Here is a 21373-nt window from a genome sequence, read left to right on the forward strand (position 1 = left end):
CTGCAATCTTTACAGTCCAGCTAAATAAAACTTGTTTACAGACGCAAATGTAGCACAACTTTTCGAAAGAACTTATAATTTTTGATAAATTCTATGACATTTATTTTTAAAGAACCACCATTTGTTTTGGTGCACATCTTTTAGAATAAATAAAATCCTATGGGGGGAAAAATGTTTTTCTGCATGAATTTGATGTTTGTGGAAAATGAGGAAAGAGAAATGGTCTTAAAAAATGTTCACTGCTTCTTTTAGTGTCACTTTCTTGTGAAAATTCAAAAACTGCACGACTTTATATTTATATTTAAAAACATTAGTTGGTTCCTTATTAACCAACAAGCTGGTATTTGTTTCTTATTTAGTTTGTCTGTGTTGGGAGAGAGCCTGGAGTTTGTTTTAGTGGGTTTTGGTTTAGAATTTGTAATTGCTTTAGTAAGATGATGGGTCTTGCTTCTTTGGTTTCTACACCATGACTGTTTGTGTTTCTTGGTCTGAAATATTTTAAAATAGGCATGTTTGTGCTCTCCCCCTCCCCCACCAGTTGCTGCACTCTCCCAGTCAGATTACCGCTGCCTTACTCTATAAATTCCAATCAGTTTGCTGCTTTTGTGGTTTTGTAACCGTAAAAAAACCTTGGTATACCTTGATGCGGCGCTTGTTACAACTTGTCTACAACTGTAGTCGTGAGAGAAGCGTTTTAAAAGTGCCAATTATCTTTAATGGAGTGCACATTTTGAAACATTTTGTTTGTTGGGACATGAGGAAGTATGAAATAAAAAAATGGACACGATTTGAGAAAACGTTTAAGCAAAGCCACGTCCTGAGAGTTAGAGAAGTTTGGGAAATGAAATGCAGTGTGCATCAAAAAGGTGGATGAATTAAAATATATCTAGAAGGAGATAAATATGTATTCTCAGTTTTTGCCTCATTCTGTTTCCTTATGTTTGTCCTCTGCCATTTGCTTCCTAATTTGAATTTGGGACTAATGTGAGGAAACATAGCTTGAATCTTACATTAGGTTATGTAAAGTGAGAAAATAGTCTACAGTCACTGGTGGCATGGAAAGAAATGCATTTTCCCTCCCTCTGCTCACTTCCTCAACCTGAATTTGTTTAGATAAAAATAAAAGTGTAACGGAAACCTCATCCATTTTTTTTATTAAAGAAAGGATGCACTAAAGAAATGGATACGAGCTTATAGCTGTCAGTCTTTTGTTAAGTTTTTGTTAATCCTGTTAAAAAGTCTTGACGTGATAAATAAAAAGGAAACAGATCATACTTATCACATATTATAACAGACTGAGTTTGTATTTCTTCTGCACACCAAACTATTTTTAACAAAGTTTTAAGGCCACAGTTGATCCTTTTGTATGAGTAATTGACGATAAAACCTTTATCATTTCTCACTATTTGCTACCCACATTGCTGAAATACCACTGAACTCACTTTACACTCTTGACACCAATGTTTTAGAAAGTATAGTTTATGTATGTCTCATTCTTTTTTATTGCTTTTTGGCAAAAGGAAAGCTGAATTTTAGGAATTTCGACAGTAGCTGCACCTTAAGCAGAATTTGCTCTGTTTTGGGTCAGATTCACTTGTAAATCAGTTGCTGATTTTCATGGTTTTTTTTTTTCCATTTGTTGACTGTAAATTAGGGTCCTCAGAACACAGCAGCTGTAATCGATCTCATTAACGTGAGATACAAAACTCACACTGCTTATTTTGTCACTCAGCCAGAAACAGAGAGAGGTTTGAGAAAAGAGTAATGATGCCAGTCTCAGTCTATCAAAACACAAAGCTTAGAAAAATTACAACAAAAGGCTTGAAGGTCAGTTGAGTTGTAAAATAACATGGTGTGTGTGTGTGTGTGTGTGTGTGTGTGCGTGTGTGTGTGTGTGTGTGTGTGTGTTTTATTCTACATTAAGTAGATCAGCAAACATCTTAAGCTGATGTCGGTTGATATGATTGTGGACAGACAGTTTTAGTAATTCAGTGTAATTACAGAGAATAAGAAAATGTACTGTGTGAAATTTAGAACTACGTCAGATTATATGAATTTTCAAAGAAATTGATCAATGTCATAGAGCTGAACTATGCATTGCAAATTTATTGTCATCACAATATCACTGTGTGCAATATTCATATTGCAAAGGACTGTAGAGAGATTTGATCAGTCAGGTTAATTATCAGCAAGGTGGTAAGAGTGCAGTATAACTTAAACTGATGTTTCTGTTCCTATTTCTCTGTGTGTTTTGAGTGTGTGTGTGTGTGTGTGTGTGTGTGTGTGTGTTTCCTGGTTCTAATTGCTTCTATTGAAAACCAATAGACACACAACACCTCATAGGTGTTTATTTGCAGGTGATGTGTAAGTGCTGCATCCTGTGTTTTTTTATCTGTGTTAATTTTATTCTGTGTAATCGTTGCATTTTCTAGGATGTTAACTAAATTAACATTTTCATGCTGTTTTTTTCTTTTTTTAAACCTGCCAGTTCTTTAAATTGTTATTTCAAGATGAGCGCTTTTCTTACGCAGCTTGCTTCCTTATCGGTCACATGCCTAAACATGCACTTAAACAGAACAATGACATACACCTAAGTTCTCTTAAGTCTCTGACCTGCATTTCCTCAGAACAAAAAACAAACAACAAATGCAGAATGTGCTTAAACCAGTTACTGATAAAACAAATCATTTCCAAAGAAGATATCTTCAAAGCAGGCTGAAAGCGGTGAAGCATTACGATGCTCCCTTCAGGTTGCTTTTACTGGCTGTTGCAGCTTGTCCATGTTGCAACTTGAGGAGAGTCGGGACAAAGAGTGTCAAATCAACGGCAGTGACGTGGGCTCCAGTTCCTCTGAAACCAAACCCCATGGCAGGAATCATTAACTAGCCTGCCTGTGATCGGCAGTGGAGATTGACTGGAATTGCTGTAGGACTTTTTAAAAGGAACTGTTTGTGTTTTCTTCCAGAGGTGTACAGGATCAAGCTCCTAACACCATGGATATGGATATGCACCCACAAGGACAGCAAGCAGGCGTGCCAGTATTTCAACCTCAGGTAACACTTCACACAGACTCGCACCAACACAAGCCAAGCTGCATAGTTGGAAAACACCAAGTTCTCAGATCATTTTTAATCCACCGCTGGCTCATTTGTTGGCCTGGATTGTTGCCATACATGATTCACACTATTATAAAGCGGAAAAGATTTTCAGCTTGTACGCATATTGTTATAAGTTTGTTACATTTCATGTAAAGCCATACATTTTCTACATTTTTTGTGGTTAGATATGAATGTTTGTGGCTCAGAAATCTAGGCCTAAGTTAGAGGCACTGTCCTCTTTCTCTGAGACCTGGGATTACATTCAAAGTTTTGAATTATTAAACAAGTTCTGGGGTTCAACAGGATCATGAGTTCATAGAAAACAACAGAATAGATACTTAAAGGTCTGAGCTGGAAGAACACGACATATTTCAGTTGCTAGTTAAAAGACGTTTAGTTGACTACAACTACAATAATAATAATAGTAATAAATATTTACTAAAATATCCGTTTTGGAAAATAAATACAGACTTTAAGAACCTGGGTTCTTAAAGGGACAGTTCAGCTTTTTAAAGTGGTATGTCCATAAGAGATTACAGTCGTCTATTTTTGGTGTTTTTCACACCTGCAGTTTGTTTATTTTGGTCCGAATCAGTGGATTAGGTTAACTTGTAAGTTTTCTGTCTCATGCAACAAAGACGCCTCAAATTAGTCCAAATATTTTGATTAATTTGAAATCTAAGCTTTTCGCTTTGTCATGTGACCGTCAGTACATGTGGCAAAACTAAAAACTCCTGACATTTTCAGGCTGCGTCATTGTTAATAAACATGTAAAAAAATCAATCATAGCTTCTCCCTCAGTCAAAGAAGAAAACATACGTTTGTCCTTTAGAGGTCAAACCTATAAGTGATGCAGATATTGGTTTTGTTGAGGGAAAAACAATTGATTGGTGCGTCTCTAATTTTAAGCTTTCTCCACTTGTAATGAGTCAGAATTATTTTGCACAGTTTATCATTTCTTATTTACACCGAGGTGCTTCTCCCTCCATTTGAAGAGTTTTTAAACGCTAAATAAGCCGTTTTTTTTCCCTGCGGATCAGTGAAGATGCACCCTTCAGTCTCATCTTGCCACGCACCACTGTAGCCTGCTTGTGAGACAGACGGCGGCGGATGAATGTTGAGTTGTTGGTATTGATCAGAGCTCAGGAGGTTGGCAGAGTCTGGCCTTCCTGCGTGCCTCCTTCTGTTCGATACAACTCAAGCTCGCTCTGTGCAGATGTGGTCATTGTTGGGTTTTAATACCGCCCTCGAACATCAGGCACATTGATTTCTTTACAGGAGGATGTTTTTGCCTCCATAAGTATTGAATAGACTTTAAACAAAGAGGTTCATCCATATGCCCCAGAGTAAACGCGGGCTCTTTTTGGGAAAACACAGCAGCTCACTAAAAATAGGCCAGTACTGGTTGTTGTTTTTCCTGCGTATGCAAGGGCATGGCAACATTAACACTCAAATTGCCAAAGGGGTTCATTTATTTTAAGATTTCTAATTGCAAAATTAAGGATAATTGGGCTGCACACAGAAGAACTGCAGATAAAAGCTCTAATAATTAATTTGACTTTGGCAACACTCCCCCTACGCAAACACAAAAACAGAGGATTTCTTTTTTCTTACTGATCTCCCAGCAGTTGATTATGGTTTATTGTTCTGGCTTAATGATTTCTCTCCCTGGTTTTCAATCTATTTCTAGCAGTTTACATCAGTGTTAATTCTAGGCTGACTTGTTTTTATGCTCTGGGTTGGAGATGCACAGTGAACTTTCTCTGTTGCATCATGTTTTTTTTTTTTTTTCTCACTCACACAGAGCATGTTTGAACCGATTTCACATTTAATGGGAGATGGCGAGGGGGGAGAGAAAGGAAAAAGTTAGATTATGTAGATGATTGTCTAAGCAGCATCCAGATGGGTGCCTTTCAACAAGTCCTGTATCTGTTTCTCACTTTCCTAAGGTTCAGTTTTCTTGGCAGCCAGGGGGAAAAAAAAGAGAGGAAAAAAAAAAAAATCCCGCCAGCCTCCTCCTGAAGAAATCTGAATTGTATATGTGATAAAGGATAGTCTATATCGCTTGCAATATAATTTCTCTTGGTCCCGGAGGTATGATGCATATGCATTAGTTAAACGGGATGAGCCGCTAAGATGTGCATTTTTAATGGTGCATTTGCTCTTGAGTGAGTAGGAGGGTTTCTGAGAAGGCCCCCTCAGATCAGATTTCAGCCGTCACTGCACAGTTTGACAGGCGCAGATCTGACTGGAAGGAAGCGCCGAGACAAGGCGCTGTGGTTGTGGAAGCCGATTGGAGGGGAGAAGAATGAGAAGCACCTTTGGGGTGATTCCTGCTGGTTTCGCTGCCTGGCTCACTGGCTGACTGGCTGAGGATGAATATTGCATGGTGCCCGCTCAAGGGGGCTGGTGACTGGTGAGGGTGGGAGCCGTCCCCTCCCTTGCTGCCAGTTGCTGTACACATCTCTTCCTCTTTGCTCCCCCTCTTTGTCACTTGCATTAAATCCAAACTAGTTTGCTGGATGGTACGTTCTGTGAAGGTGAATGCAGTGTCTATTTTGAAATATTTGTTTTGTAGTTTGTAAATGCATCGTCCACAAGCATGGAGGTTTAAACATACAGTAGGCTGAAACACATCTAGTGATGCCATACGTTGTCTGTTAAATTCAAATTTGCTTCCTCTATAAAATAACCTGTAGCACATTTCTTTTTTTTCCAGCTTTACAGTCCCAAGAATGAAAATCTGATCCTCTACCCAAACCTGATATGAAAATCTTGATCTTACTTTTTGCTTTTGCTTCTCATCCAGCAGACAGAAATATTGGTTGATTATGAACTATTAATTAATAAAATGGTGAATATGAACTGTCCCTGTTTTGTCATAGTAAACTTCTCCAACAATTTATAGAGTCAGTAATGATATTAAAAAAACAACAAGTGAGCAAAACACTTGGCTGCCAAGTAAAATAAACTGGTGCTGCATAGTTAGGATGTGGGATTTTTAATTTTTTTTGCAATATAGCAATGTGGTAAACAAAGAATAAACATTTATTTGTGTTTCCAAGAAAAGCATTTTAACTCCATTATTTGATTTCAATGTAAACCAGGGTTGGGAACTTTTTTTTTTTAAATACTTGAAAGGATATTCAAGCTTTAATGTATTATAATAATTCTCTAACCACCCTGGAAATGTCGTCTCATGGGTAAATTTAGGATTGCTGTTATTTTTTTGACATAATCTTTAGAACAGACGTCGTGGCACGAGATATATTATATAATGTCCTTTATCAAACTGAAATAATTCTTAAAACTCTTAGGAGCATCACTGAAAGGACTAAGTTTTCATTCCCACATGGTCTGTTGATCCAGTAATGTAGAAAAATAAATAAATGTGAGGCCATTGAAAATAATGTACCAGGTCATAATGCAGCTGAACGCTGTGATTCACACACCAAGTGGTCAGTATACACACGATGAATGATGGTCGACAAGATCACCTCCATCTCCTCAGGTTTAGACCCACCCTCAGCATGTTTCTCAACAACAACCTGCACAAGTGATGCCATAAGCTGTCGATGAGGTTAAAGTTTATATCTGCTTTGTAGTTTTCTGCCGGCACCAAACTAAAAAGCAACTTTAGCGTTTTTTGCGTCCCCCTTCTGTAGTGGTAGTAGTTCAAAGTAATAAATACTACTTGAGTGGTCAACCAAGCAGAGAGATTCGTTAAAGCAAGGTTTGAGATTTATGAAACCTTTCTTATTCTTTGTCAGAAATGCAGAACGGCACTGTTGGGTGTTAGGACAACCTTAGATCGAGACGAGCATGAGAGCCTGACTTCCTACCTGTTGAACCTAGATTAACGAATTCCACACACAGGTTCTTTAAAAAGTAGATTGCAACCCATAAAAAGGTAAATAAATGATTTCTAGTTTTCCCAAACATATTGTAAAAATCTTGTCTCTTGAGCTGGAGTTTTTTCCTTTTATCTATAGTGTTACATTTATATTGTGAGTAAAAAAAGCCCACAAACAAACTTTGCTGATTCGACTGCTTCTCCGTCTGCCCATGTAAGGCGGCGCCTCTCTGCTGCTGCTGGACTTGGTGTGGCAGCTACTGGCACTGCTGGGCTGTCACATCAGACCCTCTCCCCTCTGGTGCTTGTCCCCCACCACACCCACCATATTTCAGTCTTGAGCATCCCCTCTTCCACTCTCCATGTGTCTTGTCAGTTGTGTTTGGCGATGGTGTCATTATTGGGCAGCTCGTATCACACTTCAACAACGAGCTGTCTGTCTGCTCCCTCTCCGTCTCTCTCTCTCTCGCTGTGTTGTCCCCCGTCTCCATCAGTTCCTCTGCCTCCGACTTACCCATGGCGGTTTTGTGTACTCTGTCCCTCACAGACGTTACCCACAATGCCTAGCCCGATCTGCCACTAACTGTTTGTCCCCTTCTCAAAACAGAACAATGTGAGCAGACTGAGTACATCTCAAGGTACAAACCAGAGATTTAACAAAAAGTTTTAGAGAAATTGTAGTTCTACACATCTGGGGTCCTGCTCTGTCCTAAGCACCAGCTTCAAAAAACAACTTTTTTCTCCTTCAGTCCAAGTTTCATAAAGTCACTCCACCCTCTTGGCTGGACAGCACTGGTTTGTATTAGGGTTACCACTAACGATTATTATTTCTGATTAAGTTGAGGACTAATTTTAGATTGACATTGATTATAAACAATTATTTTTTCCTCCAAATAAACTCTTATTTTTGCAAAAATTTGTATCCTATTGATGGAGAATGACCAAAATTTTGCTTTTTGAAATATGAATTTTATGGATTAAATCTCACCTCCAGCATGACAGAATGAAATAAAATTAAATGTTTTTTATCCACGTGTTTACAAATGATAATATTCAGAATATAAGATGTGATGCAAATGGACTAGAAATGAAAATAGATCTCAGTTCAATCACATCAAACATAATACAGTAATATCACTCGACCTACAAAGGAACAGTAATCTTTTTGTTATGCAATTCAGTTAAAATGAAGACCAACAACTCCTCTGTTGAATACTCTTCTTCCTTTTCTCTTCTTTGGGCTTTCCTGCAGTGATGCATGCATTTGGTTGCACCTGCTTGAAGAAGCCCTTAACTTCAAATCTACCCTGTTTTCAACCGCTTATTCAAGATTAAGTCGTAATAACAGACGTACTAAGTGTTTTTGAAGTGGTGTTTAATTCAGTGTTCAGTTCCTGAGGCGTCTCTGTGGTCGTTTTTTTATGAAACCACCACTAACATGCACAACTTTTTAAAGTAAATTTGGCAAGCTTCCCTGCACCTTTTCACAGGCTCACTGCACGTCCCTGGCATGGCTGTGGTCTGTGGCTTTCTGCTGCTTTATCTGCACACATGAATACGTGAGATAAGGATCGGTCATGTGACTCCAGTCCCAGGCAAGAGTGCTTCAAGTTTTGAGTTTTTCTTTGTTTCCATCTCTGGTTGCCACTCATAAATTTTTAAGGAGTGAATTGTTACCAAAATGTCAGTAATTCTTTAGTGTTGATGAATTTTTAGACTTTAAGTTAAATTTAATACATAAATTCTGTTAATTCTCCTCAAAAGTGTGGTTGGGTGTTCCTGCTTTCAAAATGTTGTAGCTTATCGTGTGTTAAGCTACAACATGTAACGTTATAAGTAGAAATATGCTTTTTTAAATTATTATTTAGCCAGGAGAAATGTCTTAATGCTGTCAATCACACTCGTGCATGAATTGCTCAGTGTGCTAATGGCTGAGAAACTTGCCGTTACCGGAAAGCTGTTTATCATGGCAAGCTCTACTGTCAGGTAGAAGCTGCAGTTTAGCAGAGAGCAAGGGGGAGAAAAGGAGTGACGCGTACACAAGCTTGATGGACAGCAGCAAGAACCTCATTCTAGCTCTGATTGGTTGTTTCTGACTGAGCGATGCATTTCTGCAGCTAGCATTGAGAGAAGGCAGAGAAGCTCGATTTTGATGTATTTATTTTTCCACAGATTATCTGTGAAACGTCCAAGACAAGGTGATGGTTTTCACAAACATGTAAAAAAACATACTTTTTATGAAGGCTGTGCTTGTGCTCACGGTTACAAGCACACTTTACTTTTACAGTTTTCTGATTCCTAAAACACGACTCTTACTGTAAACTCTCATATCCAGTTCATGTGTTTGGTTTCACATGACTAAGTTCCACATGCATGACTTTTTTTGAGCAAATTGTACCAAGAAATGTCCGCAAAAACAGCTTGCAAACTTTGATTGCTGCCTTCAAAAACCCTTATTTGTGCTTGGTGGGTATTATTAGACCAGTACGCGACCATTCATCCTTTATCTCCACCAACACGTCAAACACACAGACTGAAATCCTTAAAAAGAACGCTCTGTGTGACCCTCTGCAACTGATTCATCCAGACTCTGACCCCTGCCTCGGTCAGGGTCATTACTGTGTTTCCCTTTTTGTATGTCTGTAAACGCGTGAGTGTGAGTGTGTGAGTGTGTGTGCGCTGTGGCCTTGTCTTTCAGCTCGAAGCTTCTGATTGTGCGACAGATGAGACGGCCCGTCACTCAGGCCCGGCCTGGCTGCCCTTTGAAGGCCAGGCCAGGGGGCGAAGAGGTGCCGTAAATGGCCTGTGAAGTTTACATACACTGCCCACTGCTAAACAGATTAGCTCTAATGAAGTGTCTAATGTCGGGGCCGCTGGCTGACATAATCCTGCCTGGCAGCTCGGCCCCTTGGCTGCCAGAAAAGCCGCCCTCCCTCCAGCCCTCTCTTCCGCCCTCGCATGGCCTCTGCTGCCACCCAGGGCGACTCCACGCAGGGAGGTGCCCACTGTTAATCAGGCTGGACAGTGTGCGATCTGACATGCAAATGTAGGTCATTGCATATGTAAATGTGTGATTACGAAGCTGGCATGCCAAGACACATTAGCGAGACTGTGCTCTCAGCAGGCGGTTGTCACAGCGCTTTAGAGGCTCATGCTAACATTTGTCAAGCTACCACGCAGCGAATGAAAGCAATGCCCTCTTGTCCTCTCTTTCCTGTTCTTGCCTTCTCCGTTCTTTCTTTGAACCTATAAATCTGGACTTCTGTCCTGTTTAAAGGCCTTTTTATACTATTGAAACTTCCTGTCAAGTAACGCTGCTTTTTGTGAATATCATGAATCTATACGGATTTGTTTTCCATCTCTTGTACATCTGAATTTAAACTTTCTGAGTTTTTGTTGAGTAAAGGTGATGAATTGTTTTGTAGACGTAACGTTGAGTTCAGCAGAGACTTGTGAAGCGGCGTCTGATGGCGGCTGTCAGTGACTCTTACACAGCGTGGCATGATGGTGGCGTCGTGCCGGAAAAGGCACACACCTCGGCGGTGTTAATTGGACACGGCATCTGATTGGTTCACGCCTCCTGATTTGGCTGTCAACTTAAGAAAAAACAGTAAAATGCTGAAATGATCACCCTCACCCCGCCCCTCCCCAGACTGTCTGCCAGCACATTACAAGATATCCTGTTTGGAGAGGCATTTTCTCTCACATCCACCATTTTCATGACAAATGTTATTACATTCGAAGCATTCATTTTAAGTTTTTCCTTTATGCCAAACATTAATTACTCTGCTTAATTGTTGCCTATGTGCTTTTATAAATTTCTGTTGTTGAATTCGAATTTTTAAAGAATTGCTTTTACAAAAATTAAGGCATTTTCTGTGTCGAGTGGCTTGAAATATATTTAAATTGTATATTTTGAACATTTGTAACTTTTAGGTGACTGTTTTTTTCCCCTTTTTCTGTTCATCTTGTTACCATTATGTCTGATGCTTTTGGACTATTTGTATTTACATGTTTGTATTGTTGCATCCCTAATCTGAATTCATGGTAAATTTGTCATAACCCCTAAACACCAGAAAATGATTGTAACGACTCTCATCTTGTTTGTTTGGGTTACATTTTGACCTGGTTCCCCGTCTCCCCAGTCTGTTGCCCCTAAGCTGCTCCCACGGCCACGCTGGCAGAAGAAGTGGTGACATGTGGCATTCTGATATCTGTCACCTTGTGTTTGCTCCTGCCGACGCCTTTTTGCGAGTTAACCAAAAGGCTGGAAAGGTCACACTGTGTACTCAGTGCGGTTTTCACACGTTTCATCTCGGGGCTTATTCTCGTTTATTTCTGAGTGTTTTTTTTAATTGGGATAGGTGAGTGTCTTTCTAAACAGCAGCTCATGTTGTTAGAGCAAGATGAAGAGTTGTTTGGTGTGAGACTGTTGGGGATGTAATTAGTGGAATAGAAATCCTCAGAAATGAAAACCTGCTCTTTGAATTAGAGATGCATCTTATATCGGTATTAACTTTAATATCGGCCGATGTTACTCCCATGAGGAAAAGCTGTGCTGATATTAACAACTGATGTTTATTTCCATCTTGTTGCCAGTTGTGTGTCGTTTGGGAGGGGCTTGACCTTCTGGTGTTTGTTTGGTCATTTGACAGTAATGGCAATGCAGCGCAGGATTGAGGGGTGTTCACCTAAAGCACAGAAGTAATATTTACAGTGTAATCATTATTTATTTTAAATGTAATATCGGTAAGTGTATATGCCATCAGCCATAATGGCAATATTAATATTGGATATTGGTTCAGATTTTCATATCAGCTCATCCTACAACCGAATGGTTAATAAATAAACGATTATTTTTCACGCGTCTTTGAAACACGTGATTGTTGACAACAAACCCTGAGGTGTGACTCCAGTGTCTGGTCCAGTGAGTGACTGCAAAGTCCTGAATACAGAAAAGATAACAGAGAAATATTAGAGTTAAATTCAGCCTGTAACAAGTAAAAGCTGTTCTATTATGGCAGCTATGGCATCTGGTCATATGTAAACTGAATAGGCGACCAGGTGGTTTTACCGAAGGCCTGGAAATAAACCTTCCCATAATTCACCCGAGAACTCGGATCATGTGAATGTGGGAATAAAACCATGTCTGCCAATTCTGCTGCCTGTTTAAAGTTAGGGTTGGAGAGTGAAGCTGCTTTTGCACTTGATTTGTGCATCACCTGATTAAATATTAAGCTGCAGTTAAAGGTTTGCATGTTCCAGTGTAAACGTCTTCATCAAACAACCCAGAGAAACCAGGTTTCACCACAGTTTCACCCTCACCCCGCATCCCTCATCTTCTCTTCTTCCAGAAATGCGAGCATAGCTGCGCTTTTAAGAGCAACACGTGGTTCTTTGCACGATATCTACCATGATTTGCTGTACATGTTGGTTGGAAAGTTCATGTAATGGTAATGCATGAATCTGCATGTGCACTTAAAAGCTGAGAGTTCTTTCCTGTGTCACAGAAACCGCTGCAGCCAGATATGGGCTATAACTCATTGGCCAACTTCCAGATTGAGAAGAAGATCGGACGCGGTCAGTTCAGCGAGGTGTACCGAGCGAGGTACCTGTTGGACAACACGTCGGTGGCCTTAAAGAAAATCCAGGTAAGCTGCAATAAATATGATTTACAGCATCAGGTGGAGAGAGAATATATTTAGCCAAAGTTCACTTTGTTTAAAGGTCACTATTCATTTGCTCTGTCAACACCTTATGAGGCACTCTGGAGTTGTAGAAAATAACAAATCCACCTGCTGCAATTGTTTCTCCACACAGGAAGGGCTTCATATTGGCAATAGTAGTGAAATATGTGAAACTCTAACTTGCCAAGATTCAGTGAATGCATAGTCTTGTGCTGACAGCTCTGAGGAGGTTTTAACTGCAGTGACAGTTTACAGAAGTTGTTTTTTCTAAAAAAAAAAAAAAAAAAAGTTGCTGTAGATGAGAAATCTGGAGAGCTTTGCGTCATTCAAAGAGGGACAAAAACATATTCAATGTTTTCCTCCATTACAAAGGTAATTTGGAAGTCAGAAAATTGACCCGTCGCTGAACTAAAATATACATTTTAATGAACCTCTTTAGTCTTTTCTACCTCAATTAGGTGCAACTGCCATCTCTATGTAGACTGGCTTAAGTTATTTGTGAGAAATGCAGTAGAACGTGAATCTGCAGTTAGATTCGTGCATGGCCTTGTAGTTTTCTTGTACACTCATACAAGCGCTAAGACACCATGTTGCTCTGATGGAGCATACATGCAGACAAACCCCTTACACAGGGATATGCACATGTTACTCAGATGTGAAACACCTGTAGTCGCTCCAGTGCCGCCCTCCAGATAACAGCAACCATGTTCTGTTTTTATTTTTTACTTATTTATATATTTTAACCAGTTTATCTGCATCTCTCAATCTTACAGTTTTTGAATACGTCAAAACACCCTTCTGTCCTCTCTCCCCTTTTGATCTCCTGATAGATATTCGAGTTGATGGATGCCAAAGCTCGGCAAGATTGCATCAAAGAGATAGATCTCCTTAAGGTAAAGAACCAGAGAAAAGGGAGACGGCACCATGCGCTGTGCTCTGTTCTCTTAAGGTGCCTCAGCTGAGACCCACCACCACAGGAAAACAATTGATCTGCTCCAGACGCCGTGGATTTGTGTGTGTGTGTGTGTGCGTGCGTGTGTGTGTGTACGTGTATGTTCTCCCTTGGATGGTTACAAATGCAGGGGGCTGTTGTGCACACAAATGGGAATATAAATGAGTATGCATGTGTGACTGTACAGTTTATTACTTTGTGTGTTTGTTAGTGTGTGTGTGTGTGGAAACAGAAGTATTACATCCCTCCAGGCTCCTATTGGCTCTTTTTTGAATGCCAGAACAATTGCCTTTTTTTCCTCAAATCTTTTTGAAATGTTTAAAGCCAAACAACAGCGCAGCAGCATGGAAATTTAACAGCGTCTCTCATGTGTCTCCCCCTTTCTTCCTCCTTGCTTTGCCTTTTCTTATTTTCCAGTGAAGTGGTTTTATTTGTTGAACTACTTTTAACACGTGTCAACTGGGCTGCTCTTAAATACTAATGAATAATCTAATGACAGTTTTAATATCTCTGCCTGTCTAAAAGATCCTACATGTCTGTCAGAAGTGCTGTTTTCCCCTAACAGCCTTTTAGTTGTGACACATGTTAGCATTCACATTATAATTCCTAAACTAGCAATTCATTCTAATAGTTGTATTTATTAGAATGAATTGAATTGATTTAGTTGACCAGACTGTGCTTTTCCTATGACTTCCAGCTTGCAGGAAACATGGAATCTACTAGAACATTATGAACATTTAGATTCTCATCTTTTTAGGACGTGGATATGAGCTAACAAGTTTTGATTTTCCCCGAGAGGAAAGGGATTTTTTAAACCTTTAAAAGAACATTAACAATTAGAGGACAGTGAAGGACAGAAAGTATTTGTTGCTTCTGTCTGACCTTCTAGAGCTGGGTTCCAGTGAAGTCACAAAAAGTCTTAAACTATAAAATTAGCTTTTAAAAAAAAAAAAATATATATATATATATATATATATATATATATATATATATATATATATATATATATATATATATATATATTCTTGATAAACCAACAAACAATGCAACGTTCTGTAGCCCAACTTTAAAAGGTTTCACCAAAACGAAACAGAAATCACTCCCATCTCTCATTCATCATTATCATTCTATCTATCATTGCATCTAAAATGTATTATTAATAAATCTGTCGACTTGAACTTCACACATCCTTAGAATTAAAAAATCTAAAGAAAAAAAACAAAGCTATTAAAGAGCAATAAATACTCATGACAAAACCTCATTTGAATATTTACTAAAATAATAATTTTTCCAGAATCTGGCAGCACTACATTATGTGTAAAAGGCAAAAAAAGCAACACATTTGTGTCATTGAAACATTAGACTGACGCTCCAGGAGGTGATGTGGACCAGTAAATGAGAAGCAGCAGACAGAACCCTTTTCAGAGCTTTAGTCTGAGCCACAGATAATTGAAATAATTCTACTGGACAGCAGATCCATATTTCTGACCTCATAATAGGGGTCAGGGTTAAATGTCGCCCTTCCAGATGCCATTTCTTCATATAATACATCTGCTGCATTTCTGTTTATTCCTCCCCATTATAAGATTTCTCTTCCTCTGTGCTCTTCTATACAGTTTTCCCCTCTGCTTGTTCCTGCCTCCTCTGTCTCTGCTGTTTTGGCCAGTTGCTCTGTTTTTGTATCCATCTCTCTCCGCTGTCTTTTCCCCTTGCCTCATTTCCTCTATTCAGAGCTTTTCATTCGCCTTTTTCATCCTGCAAGCTGATTGCTAGTGAATGTGGAAGTTATGCCTGGCCCCGCGTGCTGCCTAGCCAGCCTGATAAAAAACGAGTGAATGTGAAAGAGACAGTCCTTCTGCCTTATCCTCCAGTAGACAGGCCAACAGCAGACACAGCTAAATCAGAATAATGAGAAGCGCACTGGCATGGGCCGACTGAATTGACACACACACACAGTCGCCTGTGATCGCATACACACACTTACACAGACATACTCAGTCATGGCCATCCAACAGTATGCCTATTTGTTTGTTTGTCTGTCTGTGTTTATGTCTGCTCATTCATCTGTGTGTTCTTGCCTTGGCATGGGGATTTCAACTTGAGAATCTCACTTCTCACTTTTCTCCTTTTGTCTAAATTCTCTCTGAGAGGGATGTTGCTTGCAACCCCCCCCCCCCCCCCCCCCAAAAAAAAAAAAAAAAAAAAAAAAAAAAAAAAAAAACAGGGCTCCCCTTATTCAACTCTGCTAATTTTTCTTACCCTGTTTGAAATCCCACAGCTGCACAGTCCTCTCTCACTTGTGATTATTGTGATGCCTGAATTGTCTCCTGACTAATGATCTCCACTAATCAGCAGTGGAAGATTTAATAATGTTACAGACTATAAGTATGTGTTTGTGAATGCGCATGCCTGGGGTTTGCATCTGATTAGATTATAGCAGGGGTTTACTGGAAAGACAGGAAACTGACATGAACCAGCTACTTTAAGTCTTACTCAAACACAGCACTTTAAAAACCTCTTCCGTTTGCTTTTTATAGAATTATTCATCTTACTGACTTTGATTATATGTTGAACTACAACATATAATTCTTCTTTGTCATTTTTTATAAGGCACATATCAAATGTTAGGGCCATGGATCCCATAAATATTGATAATAAAGAAACATATATTAATCAGAATCGGCCTTTACATTATTTCTATCTCAACTGCTTTTCTAAAAACAGCAGGGGCTTTCCATTAATTTTCACACTGTCTGATGGGTAATTTGTATGTAGGACAGGACAGAGTTACTAATTTAAATAAAAAACCAAACTTGTTTCAGCAGAAATGCAGAAAAGGAGAGTTTATTATGAAATATGTTTGCCGTAGGACAAATACCTTGAGGAGGGAGTGAATAGCTGCATCACTAAGACAACAGCAGCTATAGCTTGTAAGCGCACAGTGTGTGTTTTGAATTTTTGTTGGGACAAAATGATCTGCTAACAGCCACACTACCTGCTCTCATTTCATTCAACTACTTAGCTTCTGCCGTGACACGTTCTTTCTTGGTGTCTGAGCCAAGTGAATTGGAGCAAATTTTTTAAAACTAAAACTGTGGTGAATTACAGGCACAATGGGTTGACCATATAGCACTTTTAAATCATTGAGTAGGGTCCCATTTTGTTAGATCTCCAAACTTTTGCTCCTGGAGAACATCCTCCTCCTTAGATAAATCACAGTTTAAAGTTATTATTTATGTAATTTCAACCTGAAGAATTATTTATTGTGTCTTTTGTCCTGAGTGGACTTTGTGTTCTGCATCAATGCCCAGGTTTTGCGTTAAAATCATTGTCACCATCAGTCTTCTGCTGCTGTTCCCTGCTGCCCTCTGCATCCTGGTTTCCTTCACATTTTCTTCTGTTATTTTCATAGAAATTAATATTATTATTCTGAGCTACAAGCTTGAATTCACTTGAAATGGAATAGTTGTAAAATGTTACATACGGTTGTTGCATGCATTCATTGAATTAAATTCCTGCATTATATTTGTAATCCAACCTGTTTTTGCTTTACTTTATTGACCTCTTTTATCTCCAAATGCAACTGAAACCAGCGTGGTTCATATTTGCGACCATGTACAATTACAGTACAATTGAATTTACTGGCACTTCTAGTTTTGTACCATCAGTTTGCATTAGTCTGTATTGTCTTCTTCTTTGAAACACATCACCAGCTCAACAAACGTATCACACAGTCTTGCATGATTAAGTAATTACACACGCTGTTGGGTCTCAGCCAGCATGTGTAATTACATAATCATGCAAGGCTCTATGTGATATTTCCCTATGAATGATTGTTGTATTGCAGTTGCGTCCCATCCATCATTTACATAAACATCTGCATGTTAACATATCTTTTCATTTCTCTGTATCTTTCTCCTGAGGTCTAAGTTGTGGAGGAGCAGTGGGTTGGGTGAGGAAGAGGAGGAGGAGGAGTGGGGTGGATGTGGGGGGCTTGTCATCACTCTCTGGCTGTGCTACATTATGGAGCCGTGCAGAACTGCCACTCTGAGCCAAAAATACATCTGGCAAGAAAGGACAAGGGAGGGAGAAAGGGAAGATGGAGACGTGAGGAAGAGACAGAGAGCGAATGAGGAAGAGGGTTGCAGAATGATGCAGAGATGGAGTCTGAGAGTGTAGTGTAGCGTAGTGTACTCCACTGTGCTCTCCTTTTCCCCTCTTCTCGGCATCATCCAGAGCATGAACATTTCTTTAATCACAGCAGAGGAGGCTTAGCAGAGCCGAGCGGAGGACGCGTGTCACACCCCTCCGTCTGCTCACATCACGGCTCCAACTATCCACATATCAGCATCTCTCTGCTTTTCCCTTCCCCCTATCTCCAACTCAGGTTACCTTATCCCTCTCCCATTCTGTTTTCCATCCACGCCTTTGTTCTTCCTCCCTAGCTCTTCAACCTTGCCCTGTCTGCATTCCTTCTCCTCCTCCTTGTCACTGTGTCATTCGTGTCTTTTCCGTCAACGTTCCTCTTTTCCCATCACGTGTCTCTTGCTCCGGATAGAAAGAAAGTTTTTGTTTACTACAGGGAATGCTGTTCCTGCCTTATTGACCAACCAGCAGGAAAGAATCTCCGCTAGAGATGAGCCAGGGACGCTAGCTTTTTCTTTTTCTTTTTTTTTTTAAAGACTGCCAGCCATGTCAGCCTGTCACGCTTGTGTGTGTTTTTGTGTTTCTATATGTCTCACACACATTGGTTGTTGTCATCGTAGACAGGGGTTTGTTGTGACATGTCATCCAGCTTTGTCACACTTGAGGACAAAACCTTCTCATTAGGTCCCCATGTACCAAATGTATTTTGTTTGCATGGTTTCAGCCATTTTTATTTTAATTGGTGGTGAGAGTACAGCGAGTTGCACAAAACACACACCTTTGCTGTGCATAACCTTGAAGATTTTGTACCAGCTGAAGGAAGCTGGTGAAAGTGACCAAAGATGCCCACATGACAAATGTCACCATCATTTCTTCTGTCTGCTCTGACATACTGACTTTTTTTCCCCTTTCCCCTCCAACAGCAATTGAATCATCCCAATGTGATAAAGTATCACGCATCTTTTATTGAGGACAATGAGCTGAACATAGTTCTGGAGCTAGCTGATGCCGGGGATCTCTCTCGTATGATCAAGGTAAGCAGCTCCAATAACAGTTTGAAACACTGTGAACTTCCATCCAGTATTTTATACTGTACTTTTAGAAAGGTTTTCTTAACCGTACAGTTTCTCTTTTTTACACCAACAAAGGTCAATGTGTTAAATTTACAGATAAAACTTTGGAAATTGTGGCTTTCCTTTTTATTCAGTACCCCTTCCCTGACACCCCTAAATAAAATCAAGTGTTTACTGATCACCTTCAGAAATGGTCGAAGTAGTAAGATGAATCAAACTGTGTGTATTTTAAATAGATCTGCCTTAGAGGTTTGTTGGAGAACATTAGTGAGGAAATGGCATCTGGAAGAACAAGATACCCAGCAGACATTCAGAGGTGAAGTTGTGTGGATGTTTAGCACATATTCCAAGCTTTGGAAGTCTAACTATTCACTCCTTCATCTGAAAATCTAAACAATATGGCAGAACTGGAAACCTACAAAGACATGGTTGTCTTTGATCGGCATGCTGGGCAGGGAGATTATTTATCAGGGAAGCATTCAAGAGATCCCTGGTTACTCTGGAGGAGCTGCAGAGATTCACAGTTGAGCTGTGTGAGTTTATTGACAGGACAGATAATCGTTGTGCTAAATTTGGCCTCATGGTGGAGAGTTGAGAGTAAAACCATTGTTGAACCAGGGAAAGGCTGATTATTAGAAATTTAACAACGCATGGACAGTGCACATGCGTACCAAACAAAATGTGTTTTATGTTTTACTTGTAAAAGACAGTTGTTGAATCACTGACATTTTATTATTCATGTCGATTTGTAAAACTAGATTTTAATCATGTTTTGCTATGGAACCATGTTGGCTTTCCTTAATGAAGTGAACTAACTCTACTAAATAATTTTTGCTTGTGTAAATAACAAGTGGACATCCCAACCCAACTACGTTTAGCACAAACTGAGTTTGTGTTAAAACTTGGAATATTGATGTTCACAGGTTCTCTCCATCCGATCTTACTGAACTTGAGCAACATTGCATTGAATAAATTCAGCCTTTGAATAAGTGAAGCTGGTAGAAATACATGTATAAAGACCTGGAGATGTAATTTTAATGAAAGGTACTTCTACAAAGTATTGAATTAAGGGTGCTGAATGCAAATGCACTTCACAGATCTTTATTTTTTATAAAACTAAAACTGTGCAGTAGTTTCTCAATTTTCACTATTTTGCTCTACTTTGCGTTGGTCTATCACATAATAGCCCAACAAAATAATTAAAGCTGTGGTTGTAATTATGGGAAAATGTAAAAAGGTTTAAGGAGTATAAATACTTTAGCAAGACACTGTATATTTATCACTGTTATTAATCTTGGCGCTACATTAAGACATAGAGAGAAATCAAAACAATTACCACAATGAGTACAACTTGCAATGCTGCTATTGACCGCTTTCTTACACTGTTATGTATGTATATAGAATTTTTTTCTTTAAATCTAAATTCTGAGGGTTGAGGCCCGATTTAAATTATACCCTGTTCGTCTCTTTATGACGCTCTTGTGCACACACAAGCAGAAAGTGCCAGTGAATCGTTTGATAAATGAAGGCCTGACTGCAGAAGGCTTGTGGTTTGTGGTTATTTTATAGGGGTTTGACATCCTGGACACTGAGTCTTAATCATCCCTTCATACTGGAACAAACTAATATATAAGGCCTCCTGCAAGCTTCTTTCATCTCTCTAGAACGTGTTTACATCTGCCAAGACCGTGAAAGAGACATTGTTAGAAATCTTGAGCTGTTAGTGGTAATAAAATTCAAGCCTCAGAGTGTAGGGGGTACTTGGATGAATTTAAACTGAAATAATTGCTGTTAGGGCTGTATGTTGAAGTAGTAGCAATGTTTGTTTTAGTATCAAACCTTTAAAAAACTCTTTTTTTTATTTAGGCTGGAGCTTCTTCTAATTCTTATCTGTACAATCAGGTTTAAGTAAAATAAAATTTGACCCCAAATCTCAGTGTGCTTGTTTTTATTCAAGGAACTGTCTTAATTTTCTAAGCAGAAGAAAAACTCGGAGTTATCCAGCATTAAATAGTGTGTTTTTTTTTTTTTAATCCACGGCTCATACTTTTCTTTTTCTTCTTCTTTTTTTTTTTCTTTTTTGAGTATGAGTTAGACCGACACCCCAGTTATCATAAAAATCTGCCAGTAAAGCAAATTAGGAGTGTGTATGTAAAAAAGCCTGGTCTTCTGCTATGCATAAATGATGCTGCAGCGTTGTATCAGCACAGCTCGACAAGCTGTTTGCAGTCATACTCAGCAGATCCACATCTGCACAGTTCAACGTAGCAAATTAGGAGAGGCGAGGATTAGTGGTACAAGAGAGTGAACATGGCAGGCTTGGCACACACACACACACACACACACACCTTACACATACATATAGTCTACTTTGTAAGCAGAGAAGATGCAGACACAAACATGGAGGCACACATTCAAGCAAATGTTCTGAGTTGCATTTTACAAAGATGTTACATGGCAGGTAACATGGTGGTAGGATAACAAACCACTAAGTGTCACTGCTATCTTAGCTAAGCGTTCTCGGATGCTCAGAGCATTGGGGTTGTGTCATCAGCCTTATGTCT

The 21373-nt window shown here is 39.3% G+C and overlaps 1 protein-coding gene across 1 annotated transcript in view; it reads left to right on the plus strand.

The window, feature by feature from the left end:
- Window positions 1–2934: 2934 nt before the first annotated feature.
- nek7 (NIMA-related kinase 7) overlaps window positions 2935–21373 on the plus strand; it is a 55914-nt gene continuing 37475 nt past the window's right edge. The window contains exons 1-4 of the mRNA XM_015059386.1: window positions 2935–3053; window positions 12462–12602; window positions 13469–13531; window positions 18660–18770. Of these exons, the coding sequence (XP_014914872.1) occupies window positions 2994–3053; window positions 12462–12602; window positions 13469–13531; window positions 18660–18770 (375 nt within the window). The 5' untranslated portion in view covers window positions 2935–2993. The remainder of the gene's footprint in view (window positions 3054–12461; window positions 12603–13468; window positions 13532–18659; window positions 18771–21373) is intronic.

This window comes from Poecilia latipinna, unplaced genomic scaffold, assembly GCF_001443285.1.
Source record: "Poecilia latipinna isolate Pla-1442-1.1 unplaced genomic scaffold, P_latipinna-1.0 Scaffold1624, whole genome shotgun sequence".
NCBI lineage: Eukaryota > Metazoa > Chordata > Actinopteri > Cyprinodontiformes > Poeciliidae > Poecilia > Poecilia latipinna.